The 27,521-nt window shown below is 43.5% G+C and overlaps 1 protein-coding gene across 3 annotated transcripts in view; it reads right to left on the reverse strand.

Annotated features, from left to right (window-relative positions):
• The window catches only part of kdm4b (lysine (K)-specific demethylase 4B), a 535,771-nt gene that overhangs the window by 424,915 nt on the left and 83,335 nt on the right, over positions 1–27,521 (reverse strand). For all 3 annotated transcript variants that reach the window (XM_073068769.1, XM_073068770.1, XM_073068771.1), the window contains 2 exons: positions 7,309–7,463; positions 3,974–4,149 (listed from right to left, as the gene is read on the reverse strand). In XM_073068769.1, coding sequence (XP_072924870.1) covers positions 3,974–4,149; positions 7,309–7,449 — 317 coding nt within the window. In that variant the 5' untranslated portion in view covers positions 7,450–7,463. The remainder of the gene's footprint in view (positions 1–3,973; positions 4,150–7,308; positions 7,464–27,521) is intronic.

Raw genomic sequence — 27,521 nt, forward strand, 5'->3', positions numbered from 1 at the left:
GTAACTGCAATAGCCTTTTTGGCTACTGCCAATGCAATTTTTATGAATTCTTTCTGATATTTATTCAATTTGGATTTTGATTTTATCCCTTCAATATTGCCTAATAAAAATAATGTTGGATTATGTGGAAGTTGTATTCCAATAATTTGTTCCAGTAAAACTCTTAAATTTGTCCAAAAAGGTTGAATTTTAAAACAAGACCAAGTAGAGTGTAAAAAAGTACCAATTTCTTGATTACATCAAAAACATTGATCAGATAAATTTGAGTTTAATCTATTTATTTTTTGTGGTGTAATACATATTTGATGTAAAAAGTTAAATTGTACTAATCTTAGTCGAACATTTATTGTATTTGTCATACTGTCAAGACAAAATCTTCGACCAACTTGTTTCATCAATTTTAATATTCAAATCAGTTTCCCATTTTCATCTTGACTTATGAATTCCTTGTTTAATTGCCTGTTTTTGAATCAAATTATACATACCAGAAATATTTTTTTTAATTTTTCCTTTATGAATTAAAGTTTCTATTTCATTAGGTTTCAGCAATAACATTGTTTGACCCAGTTTATCTCTTAAATAAGCCCTTAATTAGAAATAACAGAAAAGAGTGTTATTTGATATTTTATATTTATTCTTTAATTGGTCAAATGACATTAATGTACCTCCTTCAAAACAGTCTCCTATATATCTAATCCCTTTGTAAAACCAGTTATATAAAAGTTGATTATCCATTGTAAAAGGGATAAGTTTATTTTGAATTAAAGGTCTCTTTGCTAATAAAGATTTCTTTATCTCATCATCAACATTTATCTTATTCCATAAATCAATCAAATGTTTTAGTATAGGAGCGTAGCGATGTGCTACACACAGCGCTGAAGTAACGACACGCAGTCGGTAAGTCGTTTCGAGACTAGTTTATTCAAACTTCATGGTGCTGGTATTTCAATCCCTAGCGCCCGCCCTCTCCCGGCGGAAATGACGTCAGAGGTGCATTACCAAAGTCTCTCCCCGCGCGCTGGCTATTTGTGAGCCGGTTCGCCTGCGCATGAAGTGGGTCGCCACAGGAGATTCTTTCTTTTCCCGTATCCATTTAGATTCCTATTTATATATAAAATCTTCTGGTATATTTTCTCCTATTTTATCTAACTCTATTCTAATCCATGCCGGTTTATCTTCATCAAAAAAAGATGCAATAAATCTAAGTTGATTTGCTTTGTAATAATTCTTAAAATTTGGTAATTGTAACCCTCCTAGGTCAAATTTCCATGTCAATTTTTCCAACGATATTCTTGCCATCTTACCTTTCCAAAGGAATTTCCTCACACATTTATTTAACTCTTGAAAAAACTTCTGCAGTAAATGTATTGGTAGTGTTTGGAATAAATATTGTAATCTAGGGAATATATTCATTTTTACAACATTGACTCTACCTATTAATGTTATTGGTAACATCATCCATTTATCAAGATCCTCTTGAATTTTTTTCAATAATGGCAAATAATGTAGTTTATATAAATTCTTTACATCATTATCAACTCTTATACCTAAATACTTTATACCATTTATCGGCCATCTAAATTGAGTTATTAATCAACATTGACTATAATCTCATTTAGTAAGGGGTAAAATCCATATTTTTCCAATACCTTAAATAAAAAATCCTATTCCAGTCTATCAAATGCTTTTTTTGCATCCAAAGCAACTGCCACATTCATTTCTTCCCTCTTTCGTGCCAAATGAATTATGCTAAGTAACTGAGTTATATTATCTGCCGATTGTCTATTTTTAATAAATCCTGTTTGGTCCACGTGTATTAATTTTGGTAAGTGTTTAGATAATCTATTAGATAAAATCTTTGCTATTATTTTATAGTCTGTGTTCAACGAAGAAATAGGTCTATATGATGTTGGCTTTAAAAGATCTCTGTCTTTATTTGGCACTACTACTAAAATAGCTGTCAAAAAAGATTCTGGAAGTTTATGCGTTCTTTCCTCTTGGTGTATTAGCTCCATAAAAGGAGGAATTAATAAATCTTTAAACTTTTTGTAAAATTCAGGCGGAAAACCATCTTCTCCTGGAGATTTATTACCCTGAAGTGATCCTAGAGCTTCTTCAACCTCTTTTAATGTAAAAGGCACATCTAATACCTTCTGTTCTTCCGAATTCAATTTTGGGAGAGTTATTTGTGATAAAAATAACGTCACGTGATGACGTAGGATTGAGACGTGGAAATCCAGCTCTCCTGTAAAAAACTAATAAATTAACGTTTAAGTGAAGAAAAGTTAGTAAAAATTTTCTAAAAATTACGTCTAAACTACTCAGGATTTTCCTTAGATATGCCTCCTAAACAGACAAAGAAGAAAACTACTACTTTGATGACAGTACAAGCTGGGCCGGCCACCATGAAGAAGCTCGGACTCAAGTGCATCTCACCTCCGGCGAAACAGAACAGGAGTCGGCGACAACATCAACAGTCTCCAAGAAGAAACAACAGGAACTGCGCGTGCACGAAGGAAAGGGCATGCGCAAACATGAGCAATTTGAACTACAAATCCCAGCTACGATTGGAAGTGGAAGTGAAAATGAACCCGAGGTGGATTCAGATTCTCTGGAACATACAGATGAAGATGAGGAGGTAAAAGAAGAACAACAGGAAGAGGTTGGAGGTGGACGATATTCTGGAGACATAAGGGAAGTTTTGGCGCAAATAATGCATGGATCAAAAGAATTTAAAACATTAAAAATAATAAAAGATATTAAAAATATGAAGACTATGTTTGCTAAAATGGTGAAAAAATAGGAGAAAATGGACAAGAAAGTTAAAACACAGAGTTGAGTCTTAAAGCACTACCTGTGCTCAATGATTCTTTTGGCCAATGTCACACAATCCTCTTCCGTAATCTCCTTCATAATTTATGGAAGATATTGAACTGCCCAGATTATCAGGAGGTTTTAGTTTTCACTCAATCATAAAAAACTTTTACCCAGTGAAACTCAAAACCTTATGTAAAATCTATAAAATTTAGTATCCTATCCAGTTAATAGCTGAACTGAAAAATATTAAATATTTTAACATTCACAATCATTTTTACCTTTATATTTCTAGTTAATGTACTGCACACCATCTCCTTCTCAAAACTGGCACATTTTCCTTGATTTGTATTAAATATTTTTAATTTTACTCTTCTCTAGCACTCGCTTCTCACCATTACTATTCTTGTACTTTTGGCAAAATCTTATGTTTTTAACCAGAGACAACTGCAAAAGAAAATGTACCGCTCTCAAGATTTTAATTAGCCTACTGATCATGTTAGTGCAGTGCTTCTTCAAGGACTGGATTATTTCAGTTTTAACCAACAGATAACACATGAAAAAAGTTTGTACATCTATCCTTTGAAAAATCTTGAAAAATAAAACCTTGTGCCACCAATGCAGAAAATGCAGGAACTGTACTTTTATTTATTTTACTTTAAGAATGGTATCTGTGTCTTTTGATACGTGTGTGTGCCAGTGGGATGCACAGGTCAGTGGTGGAAATTCAGTATATGCACAGGCATATTTTTATGATCACCCAAAAGAAAATGGAGATTGCACTGAAGAAACAACTAAGCCGAGGCCTGAACTAGTCTATGTTTATTATTGTCACTTTACATCTTGTTACAGAGATGGGAAACTGTTGTATCATAAAATGCCTGATCTTTTCAAACACTAAAAAAATTACTTTACTATATAAAGGAGCCTAAAAAGTCACATTCTTTTTTTTGTTTCAATATACCTCATATTTTACATGATCATTTCAGGTAATGTATTAACTCATTTCCGCAATACTGCTCAGTCTTTTCAAATCACTATACTAGTCTTGGATTCATTTATTTCTCAACCACAAAAACAAGATCTCAATCTGAGTCTACTTTTCATAGACATTTTACAACATTAATTTAGAAGCAAACCAACAATAAAGGCCCCTTACTTCTCACTGTTGGCCAGCTTCCTGTACTCTCCTACAGTCATGGATTTCTTCTGGATGTTGTACTGTGTGAAAAGTCCTGACTGGCCAGTCACCACCTGCTGAATTGGAGCTGGTATAGTCATATCATCTATTTCATCATATGACTTCCTTGGTTTCCACTCCTTAGGTGGAACGACCTGAAAAGGACAGCATATAGAGCAATTAAAAGATGTTCAGTTGCCCTGCACCCCCCCCCCCACCAAGATATGCATTAATGATCTGTGGGTTGAGTGCAGCAGGATCTCAAGTAGGGCCTACATGTACAAAGGAGACTTGACTGTACTTGAGGAACTTGCCTGTGCACCGGGAAAAAATGTATTATTTAGAGTTAGTACATACCCATTGCAATTTTACAGCACTAATTTATTCTGCGCCACTTACAAATGTTACAAGGGCTGATCCATGTAGAGCACAGGCAAGCAGTTCAAATTTTTGTACCATTTGTGTTTATATTTCATCATCAAAATCATGCAATTTGGGCCAATCAGTTTGCAAACTAATATGCAGGAACAGAATACAGCAATGAAGTAATGCAATCCGTTTTCTTTTCTGTGCAGAGAAATTTCTGACACCTTGTAATGAGGCACTAACACCACCAGAGGGGAGCACTGACAAACATCACTACCAGAGCTGAGCACAATTGCAAAATCATCTCCAGAGGGAGGCAGTGGTGTGCCATCACAACCAGTGAGGGAGGTGGGCCATGGCACACCATCACCACCAGAGGGGGCTGTTGGCAGTGGTGCAAATTCGCCTCCTGGGGGGTGGGGGGCAGTGGTGCATCATCACCCCCTCGGGGGGGGGGGGAACAGTTGTGTGACATTGCCTGGCGAGGGAGTCAGTGAGGTACTAGGGTATCAATAGACACCAAAAAGACAGCGACACATCACTTCTGGTAAGGTGGTGGTGTGTTCAATCACAGCAGATTCTACAGGTTCAAAAATAACAGTGCTACTGTCCTTTTTAAACATTAATTTTTATGATTGCAAGATCCTGCCAGACATCAAGAACTTAAAAGTACAGCAGGTCTATTATTACTGAGTTAAGTATTGTATGTAAGGAGTTTTTGCTACAACAAGTGTATGGGACATTGGAAAAAATGTTGAATTTCCCCATGGGGATGAATAAAGTATCTATCTATCTATCTATCTATCTAGACTTGATGCAAGTCATGCTGCTGCTTGCATCAGGGAGACTTCAGAGGAGTCAGTGCATGAAGTGCAGTCAAATAGTGAGTGAGCATCTCAGTCGCTTTCTAGTGATCACCAGAGCCTCGGGGGCAATGTTAATGTGGAATGCTGCAAGTCTGATTCACTGGTTTATTGCAGACATTAGGGGCAGGTGGCAGAGGAACTGCACGGCCTCGGTCATAGCAGGTATGAAGCCTCAAGCCACAGTGTCGCCTGCTTACAGCTGCCAGGAGAGAGGCCCCGAAGGTGGTACATCCACTGGGGGCTGTGTGGCACTGCTGCCAGGCTGCAGTTGGTGATATATTTTACTGATATCCTACATGTGTTTGCTATCTTGTTTGTGCTACATGTACTTTGTGCTGTGTTTTGCACCTTGGTCCCGGAATCTCATCTGGCTGTATTCATGAGCATTCGTGTATGGCTGAATGACAATTAAACCTGAATTCAATTCAATTATCTGAGCATGATTCCTTGTCAGCTGGGTGGGCACACAACCTCTGATGAGAAGGGGAATTTCTGAATTAAGTCAACTGAGAGAACTAGCCTCTCCATGCACATTCAGTGGAATCATAGCTGATCCAAAATTCCTCAAGTACATTTTGCAGCCCTTACTCTGGAACCCTTATTCCCCTACTGATTAAAAGTCCATCAACATCAGCTTTAATATTCACAAGGATTCAATTTCTACAGCTGTTTGTAGCATTGAATTCCAAAGATGCTTAACCCCAGAGAAACTCTTTCTCATCTCAGTTAAATAGGTGCCAATGTATTCTAAGACCATACCCTTTGGTTGTTAACTCTTCTATTATAGGAGACTATTATTATATATTACCAACCACATAAGAATCATATCTGTTTCAATATGATGACCTCTCATATTACAAAACTCCATCGTCCAAACGTCCCTCCTGTGAGAACCCCTCCATAGCTGATCACACAGTCCCTGACCCATTCCCAATGAAGTAAGCTCTTCTTGAATTGAGGGACTAAAATTCTTCACATCATACAGTAAAATGTGAATCTGGAATGCATTGCCTAAATGGTGGTGAAGGCAGCTTTTAAGAAGAATTTGGATGAGAAGGTGAATTGCTGAAGGCCATGGACTAAATGCTGGTTAATGCGATTTATGTATATGAGCACTTGATGATCAGCATGGACATCCTGAGCTGAAGTGTCTGCTTCTCTTGTACAACTCCATGACCTCCTTTCCTTCTCCCCTGAACCAACATCAAGTCTTTCTTACCACCTGCTGCAGATGGGTTGAGGCTGAGGTCCTAAATTGATTTCTTTAAATCCTGAGGAGTTAAGCACACATTAATTTTCCATTTGTCCATTTTTGCATAACAACCAATTACAAATGAGTTGAGGCTAAGGTCCAACTATTTTTCTATTTGTTCATTATTTCTACATAGCAACCAATTACAAATCTAAGATTCATGCGGATTTTTTAAATGGGAACAGTTGCAAAATGAAAAGCCTGGAGGCATTAAAGGGTTGGCAAGATGAAAATAAACCATGTTATTGCAAAGTACTGGAGCCACACAAAACATATTTTAAAAAGAAACATCAGATGGTGGAATGAATTACAGCAACTTCTATTTATGTAGCACTGTCAAAGAAACATCCCAAGGTGGCTCACAGAGGAGAAAGCAAACAAGCAAAACACAGTGTCACAGACAGTGATATAAAGCACGTATCCAGAACCTTGGTCAAAGGGACAGGTAACAAAGAAAGGGCAGAAAGGGTGAAAGAAGGGAGATCGGGAATTTCAGGCCTTGCCTGCTGAAGTACATGAGTTTAGTGATTAAATCTGAGGCTGATCAAGTGGACAGAAAGTATCTCAAAGGATTATATATCCTGGAAACAGGGATGACCAAGGCTTTGAAGGAGTTTAGACAAAATACAAAAACATAATTACAAATTTCCATTGAAATTTCTTTAAAACCACAACTTTCAAGCAATCATTTTATAAAGGTAACACCAGACACCAATGACAAGCAGCATGGCAGGAATAGGTAGGAATTTCCGTAATACAACAGATTGACTGATATTAAAATAACCAATGATCAAGTCATTGCAGAAAACTTGACTGATAGGACGTATTACCTTTGCCAGTCCTGCCCGATGGGCTCCCTGAGATTCCATATAAGCAATATATTTCCCAAAATCTTTGAACTCTTCCATAGTTGGATGGAATGTCATGATCTTGCAGTGTGGATTAGGAGGACCTGGATTTTCTGATGCCATAGTTATGCAAATTCCTATTCAGAAAAAAAGCCAAAGTATTAAAAGTTGCATAAATTGGGTACAGAGAAAAGACAAGTGTAACATTTAAGATCAAGACGGAGTGATGCATCAGCAGTTACATCATCAGCCACTCAGCCTCCAGCAGGCACAAACCAGCACCAAGACAATCAACTACAGGATCTCCGTCTGTTCTGTAAGATGTTGATTCTTACAAGCTGAGCTATCAACAAGGCAATACAAGCATTACAGTGTGTTTATTTAATTCTGAAACAACAGCAGAATTCAACCTTTAGATTACAGGCACAAAAGGCTTCAAAACAGAAGTTATATCCTGTGCATGGACTGTACCTTATCTCCAAGTCTGGAAAGAGAAACTTAGGCTGAACAGTTCGTGTTATGCAGCCATTTGCCCTCATTACAAAGCAAACATTGTGGCCAGAAAACAACATACCAAAATACAAGACCATAACCATGGAACATAATGCATTCTGGCGGGAAAATAAAATATCAGAATAAAAACAACTGAAACCCTGACAATACTGTCGAGGAGGGGGTACAGAAGCCTGAAGGCACACACACAGCAATTCAGGAACAGCTTCTTCATCTCTGCCATCCGATTTCTTGAAATGAATCCACGAACACTACCTCACTACTTTTTTTATTTTTTTTTGCACTACTTATTTTCACTTAACTACTTAATAGACCCACATATACTTCCTGCAATTCAGATTTTTTTCTCTATTTATCATATATTTCATTGTACTGTTGCCATAAAGTTAACGAATTTCATGACATATGCTGGTGATATGCTGGCCCAATTTTGAGTCTGTTTCTAACGTACACATAATGTTGAGTGTGCCGAGAGAAAATGGTCACTAACAACCATGAATACAGTTCACCATGCTTTCTGTGCTGTCTATTTTTGCTTAAAACATTGAAAGAAATCAAGCAATTGTTTAGTCAAGTGGTATGTTCTGGTTGAACCTTTGAGCAACTCCTGTCACTAACCCAGTGAGCCTCATTTTCAAATGGTTAAAATTAACAGGAGGATATTTTATTACACACAAATGCAACCCTATCACCCTTCAGAAGTCTGGTGACTGCAAGAGGCTATGCCACATAAAGCAGACACTCAAGGTCTAAATGCTGGAGCTCCCTACCTCATAGCACTGCAGAAATACCTTCTCACATGGTGGCAGCTCACCATTACCTTTCTGAAGACAAAAGCTGTCCTTGCTAGAGAAGTGCCCACATCTCTCCCAAACACCACCTCTTGAAGAAGGTGAGAAACTTTGATGGCACGCCATTTCAAATAAACGGAAATCAAGTCAAGTCACTTTTATTGTCATTTCGACCATGGCTGCTGGTACAGTACACATAGTTAAAATGAGACAACTTTTTTTCAAGACCATGGTGTTATATGGCACATTACAAAAACTAGACTGAACTACGTAAAAAACATGTCCAGCAAACTTCAGGAAAAAACTGCCACATCACCTCGCTGACATTCTTGGTAAATAGCAATTTTCGGAGTCATAAACACTAACCTTAAACCATGTTTTCATTACACACGCAAACATTGTAGACTGCTAAGACAATTATTATAATTTTCCATTTCATCCAGCTGAACAGGCTACAGTTAAGAAGGGCCAATTTGTTTCAAACAGTATGCTTCAAATTGCAAACGCTAAGTCGGCAGCAAACACAAAACTGATGACAATGCAAGCTCCTCGGAGGACAGCAAAATCACTAACATGAGGAGCAGCTATCGATCTACCACATCTCACCTGTGGAATGTTTCCGCTCAGCTCACAGTTCAGCCATTCATGATCACATTTCCACCAATCACCAGCTCTGCTGTTCTACGACTGACCAATCCCAGCTGACGACTCCACGTTCCTACTGTAACCGTCAAGCTTTGATGGCCACTAAAGACACATCCCAGGGTGGCAAGTTAAATCCAGAGCTTGAAACATTTGTTAATGTCTCTGATATTACAGATACACAAAAATTATAAGATTGTCGCGATGTGCTAAACACAGCGCTGAAATAACGACATGCAGTCGGTAAGTCGTTTCGAGACTAGTTTATTCAAACTTCGCGGTGCTGGTATTTAAATCCCTAGCGCCCGCCCTCTCCGGGCGGAAATGACGTTGGAGGTGCATTACCAAAGTCTCCCCCCGCGCGCTGGCTACTTGTGAGCCGGTTCGCCTGCGCAGAAAGTGGGTCGCCACATAACACCCCCCCCCCCCCCCCAGAACCAGCGATACACCCCCCAATGTCCACAGTCTGGATCAGCCTCTGTTTGGGAGATCTGCCTCTGTGCCGCGGTGCCTGAACCTCGACCGGCTGCGCCAAGTCCACATGGGGTGGTTTGAGTCGGTCCACCATGAAAACCTCCTCTTTCCCCCCAATGTCCAGAACGTACGTGGACCCGTTGTTGTTGATCACCCTGAACGGCCCCTTGTACGGCCGCTGTAGCGGTGCCTGGTGTCCGCCCCTTTGTACAAACACAAACTTACAGTTTTGCAGGTCTTTGGGTACATGGGTCGGGGTCCGTCTGTGCTGTGAAGTTGGTACGGGGGCCAGGTTGCCGAGCCTTTTGCATAGCCTGTCCAGTACTGCTGCGGGTTCTTCCTCTTGCCCCCGGGGCTGGTATGAACTCTCCCGGGACGGCCAGGGGTGCACCGTACACCAACTCGGCCGACAAAGCACACAAATCCTCTTTGGGCGCTGTACGAATTCCAAGCAGGACCCAGGGAAGCTCGTCCACCCAGTTAGGTCCTCTCAGGCGGGCCATGAGAGCCGACTTCAAGTGATGGTGGAAGCGTTCCACCAGTCCGTTCGACTGTGGGTGGTAGGCAGTAGTGTGGTGTAGCTGCGTTCCCAACAGGCTGGCCACAGTTGACCACAGGCTGGAGGTGAACTGGGCGCCTCTGTCGGAGGTAATGTGGGCCGGTACCCCGAAGCGTGCTACCCAGGTTGCGATCAGAGCTCGGGCGCAGGAAACGGCAAATGTGTCGGTGAGCGGGACCGCCTCTGGCCACCTCGTGAACCGGTCTACCATAAGCTAGGAGGTACCGCGCTCCTCGGGACACTGGTAGGGGGCCCACTACATCCACATGAATGTGGTCAAACCTCCGGTGGGTGGGTTCGAACTGCTGCGGCGGGGCTTTAGAGTGCCGCTGCACCTTGGCTGTTTGGCACTGCGCACATGTTCTGGCCCATTCACTGACCTGCTTGCGAAGTCCGTGCCACGCGAACTTGCTGGAGACCAGCCGGACGGTTGTCCTGATAGATGGGTGCGCCAAACCGTGTATGGAGTCGAAAACTTGCCGCCTCCAGGCTGCCGGGAGGATGGGGCGAGGTTGGCCGGTAGCCATGTCGCACAGGAGGGTCCTATCACCTGGGCCTACGAGAAAGTCCTGCAGCTGCAAACCCGAGACTGCGGTCCTGTAGCTGGGCATCTCGTCGTCTGCCTGCTGCGCCTCCGCCAGTGCTGCATAGTCCACCCCCAGGGACAGGACCTGGACAGCTGGTCTGGAGAGTGTGTCCGCCACGACGTTGTCCTTCCCCGAGACATGCTGCATGTCCGTCGTGTACTCGGAGATGTAGGACAAATGTCGCTGCTGGCGAGCCAACCAGGGATCGGACACCTTTGTGAACGCGAAGGTCAACGGTTTGTGGTCCGTGAACGCAGCAAACAGAAGTACCTGAAGTACCTGAAATGCCAGATTGCCAGATACAGTGCCAACAGCTCCCGGTCGAAAGCACTGTACTTGAGTTCGGGTGGTCATAGGTGCTTGCTGAAGAACACCAAGGGTTGCCAGCGCCCCTCGATGAGCTGCTCCATCACCCCACCGACTGCTGCGTCGGATGCGTCCACCCTGAGGGCCGTCGGAACGTCCGTTCTGGGGTGCGCCAGCATCGCGGCATCTGCCAAGGCTTCCTTGGCTTTAACGAAAGCGGCCGCGGCCTCCTCGTCCCAAGTAATCTCCGTGCCTTTACCCAACATCAGGGTGTACAAAGGGCGCATGATACGGGCTGCTGAGGGGAGGAAACGGTGGTAGAAATTCACCATACCAACGAACTCCTGCAGGCCTTTGACCGTGTTGGGCCGGGCAAAGTGGTGGATCACATCTACCTTGGCGGGCAGAGGTGTTGCCCCGTCTTTGGTAATCCTGTGGCCCAGGAAGTCGATGGTATCGAGACCAAACTGGCATTTGGCCGGGTTGATCGTGAGGCCGAAATCACTCAGGCGAGAGTAGAGCTGGCGGAGGTGGGACAGATGCTCCTGACAACAACTGCTGGCTATAAGGATGTCGTCCAAATAGATGAACGCAAAGTCCAGGTCGCGTCCCACCGCGTCCATTAGCCGCTGGAACGTCTGTGTGGCATTCTTCAGGCCGAACGGCATTTGGAGGAACTCGAACAGGTCGAATGGGGTAATGAGTGCTGTTTTGGGGATGTCTTCAGGGTGCACCGGGATTTGATGGTATCCCCGGATGAGGTCTACTTTGGAAAAGATTCTAGCCCCGTGCAGGTTTGCTACAAAGTCCTATATGTGCGGCATGGGGTAGCAGTTTGGAGTGGTAGCCTCGTTCAGTCTGCGATAGTCACCGCATGGTTTCCAACCCCTGGCTGCTTTGGGCACCATGTGCAGGGAGGAGGCCCATGGGCTGTCGGACCTCCGTATGAACCCCAATTCCTCCATCCTCTTGAACTCCTTTGCCAGGCGGAGCTTTTCCAGGGGGAGCCTTCATGCATGGGCGTGGAGGGATGGTCCCTGGGTTGGAATGCGGTGCTGTACCCCGTGTCTGGGCATGGCTGCCGTGAACTGCGGTGCCAGAATCGATGGGAAGTCCGCCAGGATTCTGGTGAATTCGTTGTCCGAGAGCATGATGGAGTCCAGGTGTGGGGCCAGCAACTTGGCTTCACCCAGGGAGAAGGTCTGGAAAGTCTCAGCATGTACCAGTCTTTTCCCTTGCAAGTCGACCAGCAGGCTGTGAGCTCGCAAGAAGTCCTCCCCCAGGAGTGGTTGGGCCACGGCGGCCAGTGTGAAGTCCCACGTGAACCGGCTGGCGCCAAACTGCAGCTGCACTGTGCGGTGCCATAGGTCTGTATCATGCTGCCGTTTGCGGCCCTCAGGGTGGGTCCTGGCTTCCTGTTGCGGGTGTCGTACCCCGTCAGGGGCAAAACGCTGATCTCCGCTCCGGTGTCGACCAAGAAGCGGCGTCCCGAGTGTTTGTCCCAGACGTACAAGAGGCTGTCCTGGTGGCCCGCCGCCATAGTCATTAGCGGCAGCTGGCCCTGGCAGGGCGGCAACAACGGTAGGCTTTTGTGCCCCACCGCTGGTGGTAGAAACACCACTGTTCACTGTCCTCCTCACTCCTGCCTCTGTGTTGTGTACGCTCCCTTGCCGGGCCTGGTCTGGTCTGCTGTTGGGCACGTGTCCTGGTAATCTGACCAACGGATGCCACGCTCTCCCTCTTGGCTTGCCACAGCATTTCTGCCCGGGCCGCCACCTTCCGGGGGTCACTGAAATCTGCGTCGGCCAGCAGCAGATGTATGTCCCCGGGTAGTTGCTCCAGGAACGCTTGCTCGAACATGAGGCAGGGCTTGTGTCCGTCAGCCAGGGACAGCATCTCGTTCATCAAAGCTGACGGCAGTCTGTCTCCCAAACCGTCCATGTGAAGCAAGCGGGCACCCCGCTCACGCCGTGAGAGGCCAAAGGTCCCAATGAGCAGCGCTTTGAATGCTTCATATTTGCCTTCTTCCGGGGGCGACTGTATGAAATCCGCAACCTGGGCGGCCGTCTGCTGGTCAAGGGCGCTCACCACGTGGTAGTAACACGTGGAATCAGAGGATATCTGCCGAATCTGGAACTGGGCTTCTGCTTGGCTAAACCACACGCGTGGTCGCAGCGTCCAGAAAGTCGGCAGTTTGAGCAAAACTGCGTGAACAGATGAAGAGTCGGTCATCTTTGGTCCAAATCCCGTTTGGACCGTCGGGGTCACCAATGTAACGATGTGCTACACACAGCGCTGAAATAACGACACGCAGTCGGTAAGTCATTTCAAGACTAGTTTATTCAAACTTCGCGGTGCTGGTATTTAAATCCCTAGCGCCCGCCCTCTCTGGGCAGAAATGACGTCGGAGGTGCATTACCTAAGTCTCCCCCCGCGCGCTGGCTATTTGTGAGCCGGTTCACCTGCGCAGAAAGTGGGTCGCCACAAGATAAAACTATTAGAAATGCAATTCAAATTTTAAATCAGCAACACGGTAAGGAAATAGAACACGGAACAGCACAGCACATGAACAGGCCCTTCGGCCCACAATGTTGTGCCAAACCAATTAAATTATAGCAAATGGCCAATTAATCTCTCCTGCATACAAAATGCCCTTATCCTTCAACTTTTCTCGCATTTATATGCCCATCTAAATGTCTCTTATAAGTCCCTAATGTATCCGCCTCTACCACCCTAGGCAGCGCTTTCTGGGCACCCACCACTCATCATGTAAAAAAAATCTTGCCCAACACATCTCCTTTGAAATTATTGCCTCTCACCTTAATTGCATGCCTTCTGGCATTAGTCACTTCAACCCTGGGAAAAAGATACTGTCTGTCTACTGTACAGTATCTACTCCCCTCATATTCTTATAACCCTCTATCAGAACTCCCCTCAGCCTTCACCACTCCAAAGACAAAACTCGTTTGTCCAATTTCTGATTAAAACACATGCCCTCTAATCCAGAAATAGACCTCTATTCAGCCTCGACATTCTTCCTGTACTGGGGCAACCAGAAATGTATGCAATACTCCAGATGCGACCCAACCAGTGTTTTATTGTGCTATATTCTTTGCCAGTCTTCTGTGCTAGCCACAACACTACCAATCTTCATATCATATACAAATGTACAAACCCACCCATCTATAGTTTTATCCAGGTCATTTATATGCATCACAAACAGTAGACATCCCACTACATATCCCTGCTGAACACTACTAATCACGAATCACCAGCTAGAATAAGTCCCTTCAACCACTACTATGGACACTCCAGTTCTGACTCTAAACAGCCAATTCACCATAGATCCCATGCATCTTTTAGATGAGCTTTCCATAAGGGACCTTGTCAGACATCTTATTAAAATCCACGCAGACAGCATCCACAGCTCTGCCTTCATCAATCTCTCTGGTCACCTTATCAAAAATCTCAATCAATTTAGTAAGACACGAACTTGCTCCACACAAAGCTATGCTGGCTCTCCCTAATTAGGCCATGATTTTCCAAATGCTCATAAATCCTATCACTAAGAATTCTCTCCAACAACTTCCCTACTACTGATGCAAGACTCACAGGTCTATAGTTTCCAGGATATTTCCTGGTTCCCTTCTTGAATAATGGATGGAGTTTCCAGGACTGAACACCATCTACTCCAGTAGACTCAGGAGGAAAGCAATCAGCATAACCACAGACACCACACACCCCGGCCACTCCCTGTTTGACCCATCCCCATCCAGCAAAAGGTTCAGGACACTAAAAGCCAGAACAAATAGACTGAGGAACAGCTTCTACCCCAGAGCTGTGGCCTCCATCACACCACTCCCACAGAACAATGACTGAAACTGTGAGCACACACAAGGACTCAAATACTTGCACTAATGGCACTTTGTGCATTACTGTGACATTCTGGTGCTGCTGTAACTTATTTCTGCTACTTATCTATTTAATACTGTTTTTCTATTACTGTCTTGTTTATTTCTACCGCTTTGTTTGATTGCCTGAGAGGAAGCCAAACAGAGTTTCATTGTACCTATGTATAATGACAATAAAGATCATTCAATTCAATTCTATGTTAGCTACTCACCATTTCTCCAGGATATCACCTGTGGCTAAAGGACACAAAGGTATTAATCAAGGCCGCAGAAATTTCTTCTCTTGCCTTCCTCAATAATTTAGGATTAATCCTATCAGCCCTTGGGAACTTATCCACCTTAATGCTCTTTAAGGGCCCCAACCTCCTTTAATTTGAAATGCCTTAGCATAGTAATACTCTCGGCACTGATCTCCCTATCCTCCATGTCCTACTGCTGTAAAGTACTCATTAAGGGCCTCATCCACATCCTCCGCATCCAAGCAAATAATCCCCGCCTTCATTCTTAAATGGTCCTACCCTCTCCTTGGTTATCCTTTTGATCTTCATGTATGTATAGAATGCCTCAGGATTCTTTTTAATCCTACTTTCCAAAGCCTTTTCATGGTCCCTCCTGGCTTTCATAATTCCTTTGAGCTCTTTTCTGGTTTCTTTATAATCCTCAAGGGCTCTGATTCTAGTTTCCCATCTTTACATCCTTTTGGAAATGATGTTGCTGAACATGAGCCAGATCTGAACTGCTACAGTTTCAAGATCCAAAAACTGATGACATCTGAAATTGTTGCTTTGTGCTGGACTCAGAGTTTGGAGAGTCACACTGCCAGCGTGGAGTACATCACTCCTTCATGGCTGTTGGGATTGCTTATTTGAGACTGTCTGCACAAAATTGTGCATCGCTGGGTCAGGATCCAGAAATCTGAGAATCCAAGTGCAACTCAGCTTTAACTTCTGCCCTCAGCAGTTTTAAGTGGATTTCAGAGATGGTAAAAAAAAATCTTGTCTACCAGTCGTTTCCTCAAGACTATCCATTTTCAGTGGGGAAGTGTAAAAAAATGTAAACCTGTGAGTTGGTTTAAAAGGGTATTCAGAAGGACAGGGAGAAAGAGAGAAAACAGGGTTTTCACTTACCCGATATTAGCAAGAATGAGAAATTTTGAGTATAAGCTCCAACCAATGGAAATCATGTTGTCAGTGTTTTGACCCTGAATGAGATTATAAACTATCTATTCCTACAAGACAAATAAAGCTTCTGGAAGCAATAGCTTACTGATCACATTGTACTTGACTCTGAAAGACTGGATGAACTTAGATCTAGAAAAAGGCCATTCACCCCACCACATCAACCAGTGGGTACACACCTGTATTAATCCCATCTTCCAGCCCATAACACCTGGCCTTTAACACTTGGGTAATTCAAGTCCCCACCTAGACACTTGTTAAATGTTGTCAGTAAGTAAGTCTTCATCATTCTCTCCACGTGGCGGTCCAGGTAGTCACTTCCTGAGTGAAAAGGATTTGCCATCAGAACATATCTAAATTTCTTACGCCTTGGAGGAATTTATGGCCTCAGAATTTATTCACTTCTGATTAGTGTAGAATGCTATGCTTCTAGCAGGCTGCAAGTAAAAATCCATGAGTTACGCTGAAGTTGCATAAGACAGTGGTGAGAACAAATCTGGAGTATTGTGTTCAGTTCCAGTCACCTACCAAAGAGAAGATATCAATAAGGTTGAAAGATACAGAGAAAACTTACAGGGATGTTGCCAGGGCTTAATGACCTGAGTTATAAGGAAAGGTTGAATAGGTTTGGACCTTATTCCCTCGAGCATAAGAGAATGAGGAGAAATTTAATATAGGTATACAAAATTATGAGCATATAGATAGGTAAATCTAAGCAGACTTTTTTCCATTGAGATTGGGCGAGACTAGAACTAGAGGTCAGAGGTTACAGGTGAAAGGTGAAATATTTAAGGAGAACCTGAGGGGGAGCTTCTTCACTCAGAGGGTGTTACAAGTATGGAACGAGCTGTCAGTGGAAGTGTCGAATACAGGTTCAATTGCAATTTTCACGTTTGGGGAAGTATATGAATAGGAGGGTACAGAGGGCTATGGTCCAGGTATGAACAGATGGACTAGGCAGAATAACAATTCACCATGGACTAGATGAATGCTGTGCTGTAGTGCTCTATGACTCTATGGATGACTTGTAAGTGGTTTATTGAAAAGAGGAAAATATTTTGAAAGAAATAGATAGATAGATAGATAGATAGATACTTTATTCATCCCCATGGGGAAATTCAACTTTTTTTCCAATGTCCCATACACTTGTTGTAGCAAAACTAATTACATACAATACTTAACTCAGTAAAAAATATGATATGCATCTAAATCACTATCTCAAAAAGCATTAATAATAGCTTTTAAAAAGTTCTTAAGTCCTGGCGGTAGAATTGTAAAGCCTAATGGCATTGGGGAGTATTGACCTCTTCATCCTGTCTGAGGAGCATTGCATCGATAGTAACCTGTCGCTGAAACTGCTTCTCTGTCTCTGGATGGTGCTATGTAGAGGATGTTCAGAGTTATCCATAATTGACCGTAGCCTACTCAGCGCCCTTCGCTCAGCTACCGATGTTAAACTCTCCAGTACTTTGCCCACGACAGAGCCCGCCTTCCTTACCAGCTTATTAAGACGTGAGGCGTCCCTCTTCTTAATGCTTCCTCCCCAACACGCCACCACAAAGAAGAGGGCGCTCTCCACAACTGACCTATAGAACATCTTCAGCATCTCACTACAGACATTGAATGACGCCAACCTTCTTAGGAAGTACAGTCGACTCTGTGCCTTCCTGCACAAGGCATCTGTGTTGGCAGTCCAGTCTAGCTTCTCGTCTAACTGTACTCCCAGATACTTGTACTTTAATATCTTATATTAAAATACAAATTTAAAACATGTAGGTTTAACTTAATTGAAATTTTTAAATTCCAGAAGAAAACTAGGATTAAAAATTCCCAAGTTCATTTGGGAAAAATGATACAAGACAGAAACCGAATTTGCACAGAAGAGCAAGACTGAAAAATCAATCACGCTGGACTACCTGGCATCCATCTTGGCACTGATTCCAGACATTCACAGTCTAGACAAACTTACAAAGTATTTCTTACAAACATCTGGGGACTGATGGCTAAATTGGGAAGGTTGTTAAGATTGTTAACAGACTTGTTAAGCAATATCAAGTGGTATTCACACTTACAGTATTACACTGTACATACAATATGCCTGACTACTCCATTACAATCCTTTGATAAATTTTGTCCTACCAGTAAGGCATATCCACTATACAGGAAAGTACAACAGTGTACATGGGAGAGGGAGTAATCCTCAACATCGACTCCAAACCTCATGAAGATTCATGTCAGAGGGGAATAAACCCCTTCCTGATTACCAACCATCATTCTCCCTCAGCTGATCAAACATGTTGAATAACATTTAGAAGAAGCTTTGAAAGCTACAAGAGTTCTAATGACACACTGATCAAGCTGGGCAGTCCTAACAGACAAAGATGCCATATGAACACGTTTCAATGGATGCTGCCCGACCTGCTGAGTTCCTCCAGCTTGTTTGTACGCGTTGATTTGACCACAGCATCTGCAGTGTACTTTGTGGTTAAAGATGCCATATGGATCTATGGTAGATGGTGAGTGTATCAACACAAAAGATAACCCTAAATGACCTCCTGCGTTCAATCTTCTTGTGGCTGATGCATCTATAACAACTTTGATAGAAATGACGACCATACGATCTTTGTAAGAAACCAAGCTCCATCTTCACATGAAGGACATGCACAATCACCTCCTCTGATGCTCATTCGAATAACCTCAGAACCCCAAATCTAACTCAAAAGTGGCCTTCCAAAAAGTACTATGTACAATTAGCTGTATGTAGCTTATACAAACTGCCTACTTTATGATGACACCAAGGTCCCAACCTCTGTCAAAGGGGGCAAGAGCTTCTAGCACAAAGACTATAACCCAACAGGTTACTTCCAGGACAAACACCACCCTGACTTGTAAACACATTGCCACTGCTTTGTGACATTCAATCTGCAGCCTGCAACTCTCTCCCCAACACCATAAAGGTTACCAGTAGTTCAAGAAAGTGGCCACAAATACTGGAGGCTCAAAGACAAAATGGTACCTCACCACCAATGGCAATAGAGATGGAAATAAAATATTGACCTTCCCAGAAATATTTTCTTCCCATTAAACTGTTTTTCTTAATCCATTTCACTACAAACACTTGTAAGATCTGGTTTTGAAGATAAAAGGGTAAAAAGGTGGACAAGTTTTTATTTGCAAATCCTATTGTCTGAAATTTGCGGACAACAAATGCAGCCGTCAATTCTGGGGAAATGGGTGAGTAAATGTATGTGAGCCCAGTCAGAGGAGCCAGAGCCAGAGCAATAAAGACCACCTTACCGTGATGGGATACAAATGAAAGCATGGAACATTTATCCGGCTGCTGGGGCCAGTCACCCACAATTTCCCAAAAGAAAACTATCTCTGGCAATCCATCATTATTCTTGATTCTTCCAACTAAGTTATTAGATTTTTTATTAAAGTTAGATTATTTTCCTCACTTTTTCATAGCCAGGAAAACAGAAAGGATCACAAAAACATAGAAAACCTACAGCACAATACAGGCCCTTCGGCCCACAAAGCTGTGCCAAACACGTCCCTACCTTAGAAATTACTAGGCTTACCTACAAGCCCTTTATTTTACTAAGTTCCATGTACCTATCTAAAAGCCTCTTAAAAGACCCTATCTTATCCACCTCCACCACCATAGCCGGCAGCCCATTCCACGCACTCACCACTCTGCGTAAAAAAACTTACCACTGACATCTCCTCTGTACCTACTCCCCAGCATTTTAAACCTGTATCCTCTTGTGGCAACCGTTTCAACCCTGGGAAAAAGCTTCTGACTATACACACCATCAGTGCCTCTCCTCTCATCATTTTATACACCTCTATCAGGTCACCTCTCAACCTCCTTCGCTCCAAGGAGAAAAGGCCGAGTTCACTCAATCTACTCTCATAAGGCATGCTCCCCAATCCAGGCAACATCCTTGTAAATCTCCTCTGCACCCTTTCTATGGCTTCCACATCCTTCCTGTAGTGAGGCAACCAGAACTGAGCACAGTACTCCAATTGGGGTCTGACCAGGGTCCTACATAGCTGCAAATTTACCTAACTGAAAACTGAATCTTTTCCAGCAAGAGCACAACCCAAAGTCACAGTACAAAGAATTCTTTTATGAACATCAAATCTAACTCTAACTACTTGCCACATGCATACTTCAGCTGCAATATTTTAGTCTAATTTTGAAGTGCAACCCATTAGCAAGAGTGGGATCACACTGACTTCTGCACTCAAAATCCTCTGCAGTTCCAATGCTATCCTTACCAAACAGCCCACTTGCTCCCTCAGGTATCCTCTAACAGTGTGCTTCTAATCAACTGGTAAGTAGGGTATATGAAGTATGGGAACATAATTTGCACTCTAAAATGAGTAGGCGCATCAGTGAGCAGGAAATACTGAATCCCAGAAACAATGCAGAAGACTAGTGCAGCTTCCACAATTTGCATGAATAACGCTATTTAAAAATAAAATTAAAGCCAGAACCAGATGCATTCATCGGCCTCACCATTCACCGAAAAGGAATTCAACAACTGGCAATCCAAGGAGAGTCAAGCAAAGCAAAATTAACAACATTTAAGAGAATACTAAATTTCAGGAAAGCTTGTAAATATTTTCCTTCGGGATTCAAATTGCTGGCAATTAGTTAACCTTTTACTTAAATTTCTCTGAACTCTTCATGGGAGAAAAGCAGTTTTCCCAAACTGATTTCTTTCTTATTACAAACTCAACTTGCCAGTGCACTAAAATGTATTAGAAAAGACTGAATAATGAGGTAATGGAATAGGTCAAGCTATTTACAATACTGATCAGCATCTTCACTGTTAGCAGATAACATTATGTCAAAGTTCAAAGTAAATTTATTATCAAAGTGCATGTATGTCACGCTGGGATTCATTTTCTTGCAGGCATTCAAAAATCAAGAAATACAATAGAATCAATGAACAACCATACACAAAGACTGATAAGCAGCCAATGTGCAGAAAACAAACTGTATAAATACAAAAACATGGTACTAAGTGAATAAATAATGCTGAGCCCCAGTTGCAGAGTCCTTGAAAGTGAGCCCACGGGTTGTGTTCACTGTGTTGAGGTGAGTGAAGTTATGCACAGAGCCTGATGGTTGTAGGGTCATAAACTGTCCCTGAACCTGGAGGTGTGGTTCCCAAGATTCCTGTACATCCTTCCTGATGTCAGCAGTGAGAATAGTTTATGGTCTAGATGGTGGGGTCCTTGATGATAGATGCTGCTTTCTTGTGGCAGCGTTCCTTGTAGTACCCAAAGGAAGGAAGGGCTTTTCCTGTGTGATGGACTGGGCTTGTAATCTTATCATTTTTTGTAGGCTTTTCAATTCTTGAGCATTGGTGCATCCATAGCACACTATGATGCAACCAGTCAGGGCACCATGCATCTATAAAAGTTGGTCAAAATTTTAGATGACATGCCAAATCTGTCCAAACTAAGGAACAGGCGCTGCCCTGTCTTCTTTGTAATGGCACTTATGTGCTGGTCACAGGACAGATCCCCCGAAATGATAATGCCAAGGAACTTAAAGTTACTGAGCCTTTCCATCTCTGATCCCCAATGAGAATTCTGTTTTTTCTGGTTCCTAATTAGCTTTTTGGTTTTGCCGACATAGCTGTAACAACATTCAAACCAGATTTTCAGTCTCCCTCCTATATGCCATGTCCTCACCATTTCCATGAAGGTCTATCTAACGAGATGTTTGAGTATCCGTGCATGCATGTAAACACAGCAATAAAGGTAAGTGAAAGATAGCTACACATGATTACTGGCACATTTATATTGGAAATCCTGCCAATAACATGTGACCTACAGTATATATTAGGAATATTTGGAACCATAATAGCTCAACCCTTTGTGGGCAGAATTAAAACCGGTGAATGGAAGCAGCACAGAGATCATCAAATGCAGACAGCGCTGGTTATAGTTGATACATTAACAAAGGTCAAAGGGTTTAGATCAGGTCTTAATTACCTGTCTGTCGTATATTTACATCACAATAGGTTAAAGTTTCTCTCACCTATTTACAGGTTTGTTAAGGTTGCAATTCGTATTAATAGCAATAGTAGCAAAAGCTAAAAACCTCTTGCATTTTCTGTGTCATCACAGCCTATACATTGCAGCTAAGTGCTACATACACCATAGTTACCAGACAAAGCCCTGTAAGGCACATTTACAGTACAATACATCCCACAGTTCTCAAATGGCATATTATATACACATATAATTTGAAATTGCAGCTGGAATATTCAAGATTTTAAATAAAGATGTCATTTATGAACCACTGAGTTGGTTCACTAGACCACAAGTTATTTTTAAGTTCAGTTTGATGCCGTGTGTTGCAGTATACTAAGGTTTTGTAAAAATATTAGAAAGTATTGAACAATTCCAAATGACATTTAACTCTGAGTCACAGCCATGTAAGGTGTCTGTACAAGTTAAGCATTGTAGGTTTGTTAAATGTTTACTAGATTCTTACACTAGTGGCACGAGAACAAAAAATCAAAAAGTTTGTCTGTCCCTATGTCCCTCACTACGCTTGTGGATTGAAGCCCTGATTTATCAACACAAACACAAGAAAAACTGCAGATGCTAGAAATTCAAAGCAACACACACAAAATGCTGGTGGACGCAGGCAAGGCCAGGCAGCATCTACAGGAACACAAAAATACAACTGCACAGATGCTGTGGATCAAAGAATATGAACACACAACGCTGGAAGAACTCAGCAGGTCAGGCAGCATCCGTGAGAAAAGAGTAGCCAATGTTTCGGGCCAAGACTTCCGCCACCTTCAACAGGACCCCACCACCGTGCACATCTTTCCCTCCCTGGCCCTCTCAGCTTTTCACAGGAATCGTTCCCTCCGCGACTAACCTGGTCAACACGTCCCTCACCGCACAGAACTCCCACCTGGCACTTATCCGTTGCAAGCGCAAATGCTACACCTGTCCCCACACCTCCCCACTTACCACCATTCCTGGCCCCAGACAGTCCTTCAGGTGAGGCAACACTTCACCTGCAAGTCTGCTGGAGTCATCTATTGCATCCGGTGCTCCCGGTGTGGCCTCCTCTACATCGGCGAGACCCAACGCAGATTGGGGGACCGCTTCATTGAGCACCTACTCTCCGTCCGTCACAATAGACAGGACCTCCCGGTTGCCACCCCACTTCAACTCTGCCTCTCATTCCAATTTGGATATGTCCATACATGGCCTCCTCTACTGCCATGATGAGGCCAAACTCAGGTTGGAGGAGCAACACCTCATCTACCGTCTGGGTAGCCTCCAGCCTGGTGGTATGAACATTGAATTCTCCAATTTCCGGTAATTCCCCTCCCCCCCTCCCCCTCCCCCTATCCCAGGTCCCTCTCTGCCTCTCTCCCCCTTTCAACTTTCTGCTTCTTTATCTCTACGGTTCTTTCATACTTATCCCCTCCCCCTCCATCTTTCCTCTGATTGGTTTTCCAACCTGGCGCCTCTAGGTCCTACCCCCTCCCTATCTCTATTACTGGGCTTTGGTCCTCTCTTCCCCCCCCCCCCCACATTCCTGATTAAAGGTCTCGGCCCGAAACGTTGGCTACTCTTTTCTCACGGATGCTGCCTGACCTGCTGAGTTATTTCAGCATCGTGTTCGTATTCTCAGCATCTATAGGAAGGAAGTACAGTCGACATTTCGGGCCGAGACCCTTCATCAGGACTAACTGAAAGAAGAGATAGTAAGAGATTTGAAAAATGGGAGAGGGGAGGGGAGATCTGAAATGATAGAAGACAGGAGGGGGAGGGATGAAGCTAAGAGCTGGAAAGTTGATTGGCAAAAGGGATCATGGGATGGGAGGCTTAGGAGAAAGAAAGGGGGAGGGTAGCACCAGAGGGAGATGTGGAGAGCAGGGAAGGAGAAGGAAGGGGGCGGAAGAGGAGGGGGAGGAGGGGGGGGAGAGGAGGAGGGGGAGGGGGGAGAGGAGGAGGAGGGGGAGGAGGAGGAGGGGGGGGGAGAGGAGGAGGAGGGGGAGAGGAGGAGGGAGGGGGGAGAGGAGGAGGAGGGGGGAGAGGAGGAGGAGGGGGGAGAGGAGGAGGAGGAGGAGGGGGGGAGGAGGAGGAGGACGAGAAGCCAGAAGAAGAAGAAGAAGACGACGATGACGACGACGACTGGGGTAAGAAGGGGAGGAGGGGGCATTAACGGAAGTTAGAGAAATCAATGTTCATGCCATCAGGTTGGAGGCTACCCAGATGGAAAATAAGATGTTGTTCCTCCAACCTGAGTGTGGCTTCATCTTGACAGTAGAGGCAGCCATGGATTGACATTTCAGAATGGAATGGGACGTGGAATTAAAAAGTGTGTGTCCACTGGGAGATTCTGCTTTCTCTGGCGAACGGGACGTAGGTGTTCAGTGAAACGGTCTCCCAGCCTGCGTCGGGTGCTCCCGGTGTGGCGTTTCTATACTCCAACTGGATCCCACCACCAAGCACGTCTTTCCCTCTGCCCCCTCTTTTCTGCAGGGATCGCTCCCACGCGACTCCCTTGTCCATTTGTTCCCCCCCCCACCATCCCTTCCCACCAATCTCCCTCCCCGGCACTTATCCTTGTAAGTGGAACAAGTGTCCTTACACTTCCTCCCTCACCACCATTCAGGGCCCCAGACAGTCCTTCCAGGTGAGCGAGACTTCACCTGTGAGTCAGCTGGTGAGATATACTGCATCTGCTGCTCCTGGTGTGGCCTTCTATATATTGGTGAGGACCCGACACAGGCTGGGAGGACCGTTTCACTGAACTCCTACACTCTGTCCCGTCAGAAAAAGCAGGATCCCCCCTGGCCACAACATTTTAATTCCACGTCCCATTCCCATTCTGATATGTCTATCCATGGCCTCCTCTACTGTTTAAGATGAAGCCACACTCAGGTTGAGGAACAACACCTTATATTCTGTCTGGGTAGCTTCCAACCTGATGGCATGAACATTGACTTCTCTAACTTCCATTAATGCCCCTCCTCCCCTTCTTACTCCATCCCTTATTTATTTATTTATCCCCCTCCTTTTTTCTTCTCTCTGTCCCTCTCACAATCACTCCTTCCCTGCTCTCCATCTCCCTTTGCTGCATACCCTCCCCCTTTCTTTCTCCCTAGGCCTCCTGTCCTATTGATCCTCCCCTTCTTCCAGTTTTGTATCCCTTTTGCCAATCAACTTTCCAGCTCTTAGCTTCGTATCTCCCCCTCCTGTCTTCTCCTATCATTTCGGATCTCCCCCCTCCCCCCTCAAATATCTTTCAGTTAGTCCTGACAAAGGGTCTTGGCCCGAAATGTTGACTCTACTTCTACTTATAGATGCTGCCTGGGCCTATTGCGTTCCACTAGCATTTTGTGTGTGTCCCTATTTATTAAGGTACCTTTCGCGCAGTTCTGAGGACTTCAACTAGACCAAGGAATCGTGTGCCTTAGTACCTAGGACAAATCCAGGGTGATTTCACGAGTTGAAATTCAGAGTTCCCCCGACATACAGCAACAATCAAGTGGAGACTTTGAATTGTGAGCACTGAAATCTTTGCAACTTACTATGTAGTATTTTATGTGGTTTATTTGTGCTGTTTTATGATAGTAAATTAGGCTTAAGTTACTTTGTGGTGCTTGTATGCTTATTACCACATTTTCTAGACAATCAAATTTGTTTGTGTCTGATCATCCCAGCCCATTACATGCCATACAAGAGACAAGGCCTAGCAGAGAAAAACATGGTCACATATGTTTAGAATGCAATACTGAAGCAATATAAACCATGTGCCAGTATCTTGGCACTGGAACTGTAATGACTAGTGAACAGCAGATCACCAAACTTAAAAGTTTACAAGGTCTTTGCTCGTCCAATGAAATTCAATGAAATTCAATTGAACTTGCTCGATCATAAAATTATCCATGGATTCAGAATTTCAGCAGGCTCAAAGCAAAAAATACCAAATTCCTTGCTGGAATCTGGTTGATTTTTGGTGATCTTAAATTAAATATCTTTGAACTTCCACAATATAATACAACAGGAGCATGTTAACAAGCTTTAACCCTAGAGCATAAAGGAGTGCCAAAACTCTTACATGCAAATCTTTGGTTATTTCACAGTGCGCAATGCAGAAGAACTTCAATAATAACTAGCAACATCAACTTCAAAGAAAAAAGAAACTGCAACTCACAACTGCAGAAAGGGAAAATGTATGGAGAGATTCTCCACAGAATCACTATGGGTAGAAGTCAAAAACAGGAAGGGAGCAATTATTCTCATGCAAGTATTCTGTAGATTCTGTCTCTCTCCCCTCCCAATCCCAATAATAAAAGAGATGGTAAGGAGCAAATAGGGAGGCAGATTTTGGAAAGGTACAAAAACAAAAATAACAGGGTTGTTGTCATGGGCGACTTCAACTTCTAAAATACTGACTAACTCTTTACTGACAAATACTGACTGTGCAAAAGATTTAGATGAGGCAGAATTTGTGTGTTGTGTTTATTGGAGTATAAAAGTTGCATTGTTTGCTGTGTAACCAAAACTATGTAGTCAGCTTTGAACTTGCTATTTGCTTGTAGGAGAATGAAATCTTAAGAATGTAGAAGCTAATGGGGTGTAGCTAAGAGATGTAGATTAGAACATGATTAAGTCAATGGGTAGAAACAATAGTGGCGGATGTACTTGTGATATGCAACTGTAAACCGATTGGATATGCTAATTCAACTAAACCAGGAGATTGCTATAAAAAATGCTATGTACAGGATCGGTGGGCAATCAGCGACTAGCTCAATGACTGTCTCAGCTTTGATTTGCAACTTCAAGTTTAACCCTTCTTGAAGAATCTTCTGCGTCTCCTGGTCGTTTGTGGGGCATGAGAAACCACGGCATGTTCAGGATCCATTCCTGGCACAATATGAAGACAGGTCAACTACATAAGTTACGATGGGACATTAAGAGGACTCTCAGCTGGGCTGAGAAGTGGCAGATGGAGTCTGATCTGGAAACGTGTGAAGGAATGCACTTTAGAAAGTCAGACTTGAAGGCAAAGTACAAGGTAAATGGTAGGTTTCTTCGCAGTGTGGAAAAGAGATCTTGGAGTTCACACGCACAATCATTCAAAATTGTTGGATGGTTAAGGCATGGTGCATTGTCCTTCATTAGTCTGGGAATTGAGTTCAAGAGCTCGAAGATAATGTGGTTAGGCCACA

This window comes from Hemitrygon akajei, chromosome 16, assembly GCF_048418815.1.
Source record: "Hemitrygon akajei chromosome 16, sHemAka1.3, whole genome shotgun sequence".
In the NCBI taxonomy this organism is placed as follows: domain Eukaryota; kingdom Metazoa; phylum Chordata; class Chondrichthyes; order Myliobatiformes; family Dasyatidae; genus Hemitrygon; species Hemitrygon akajei.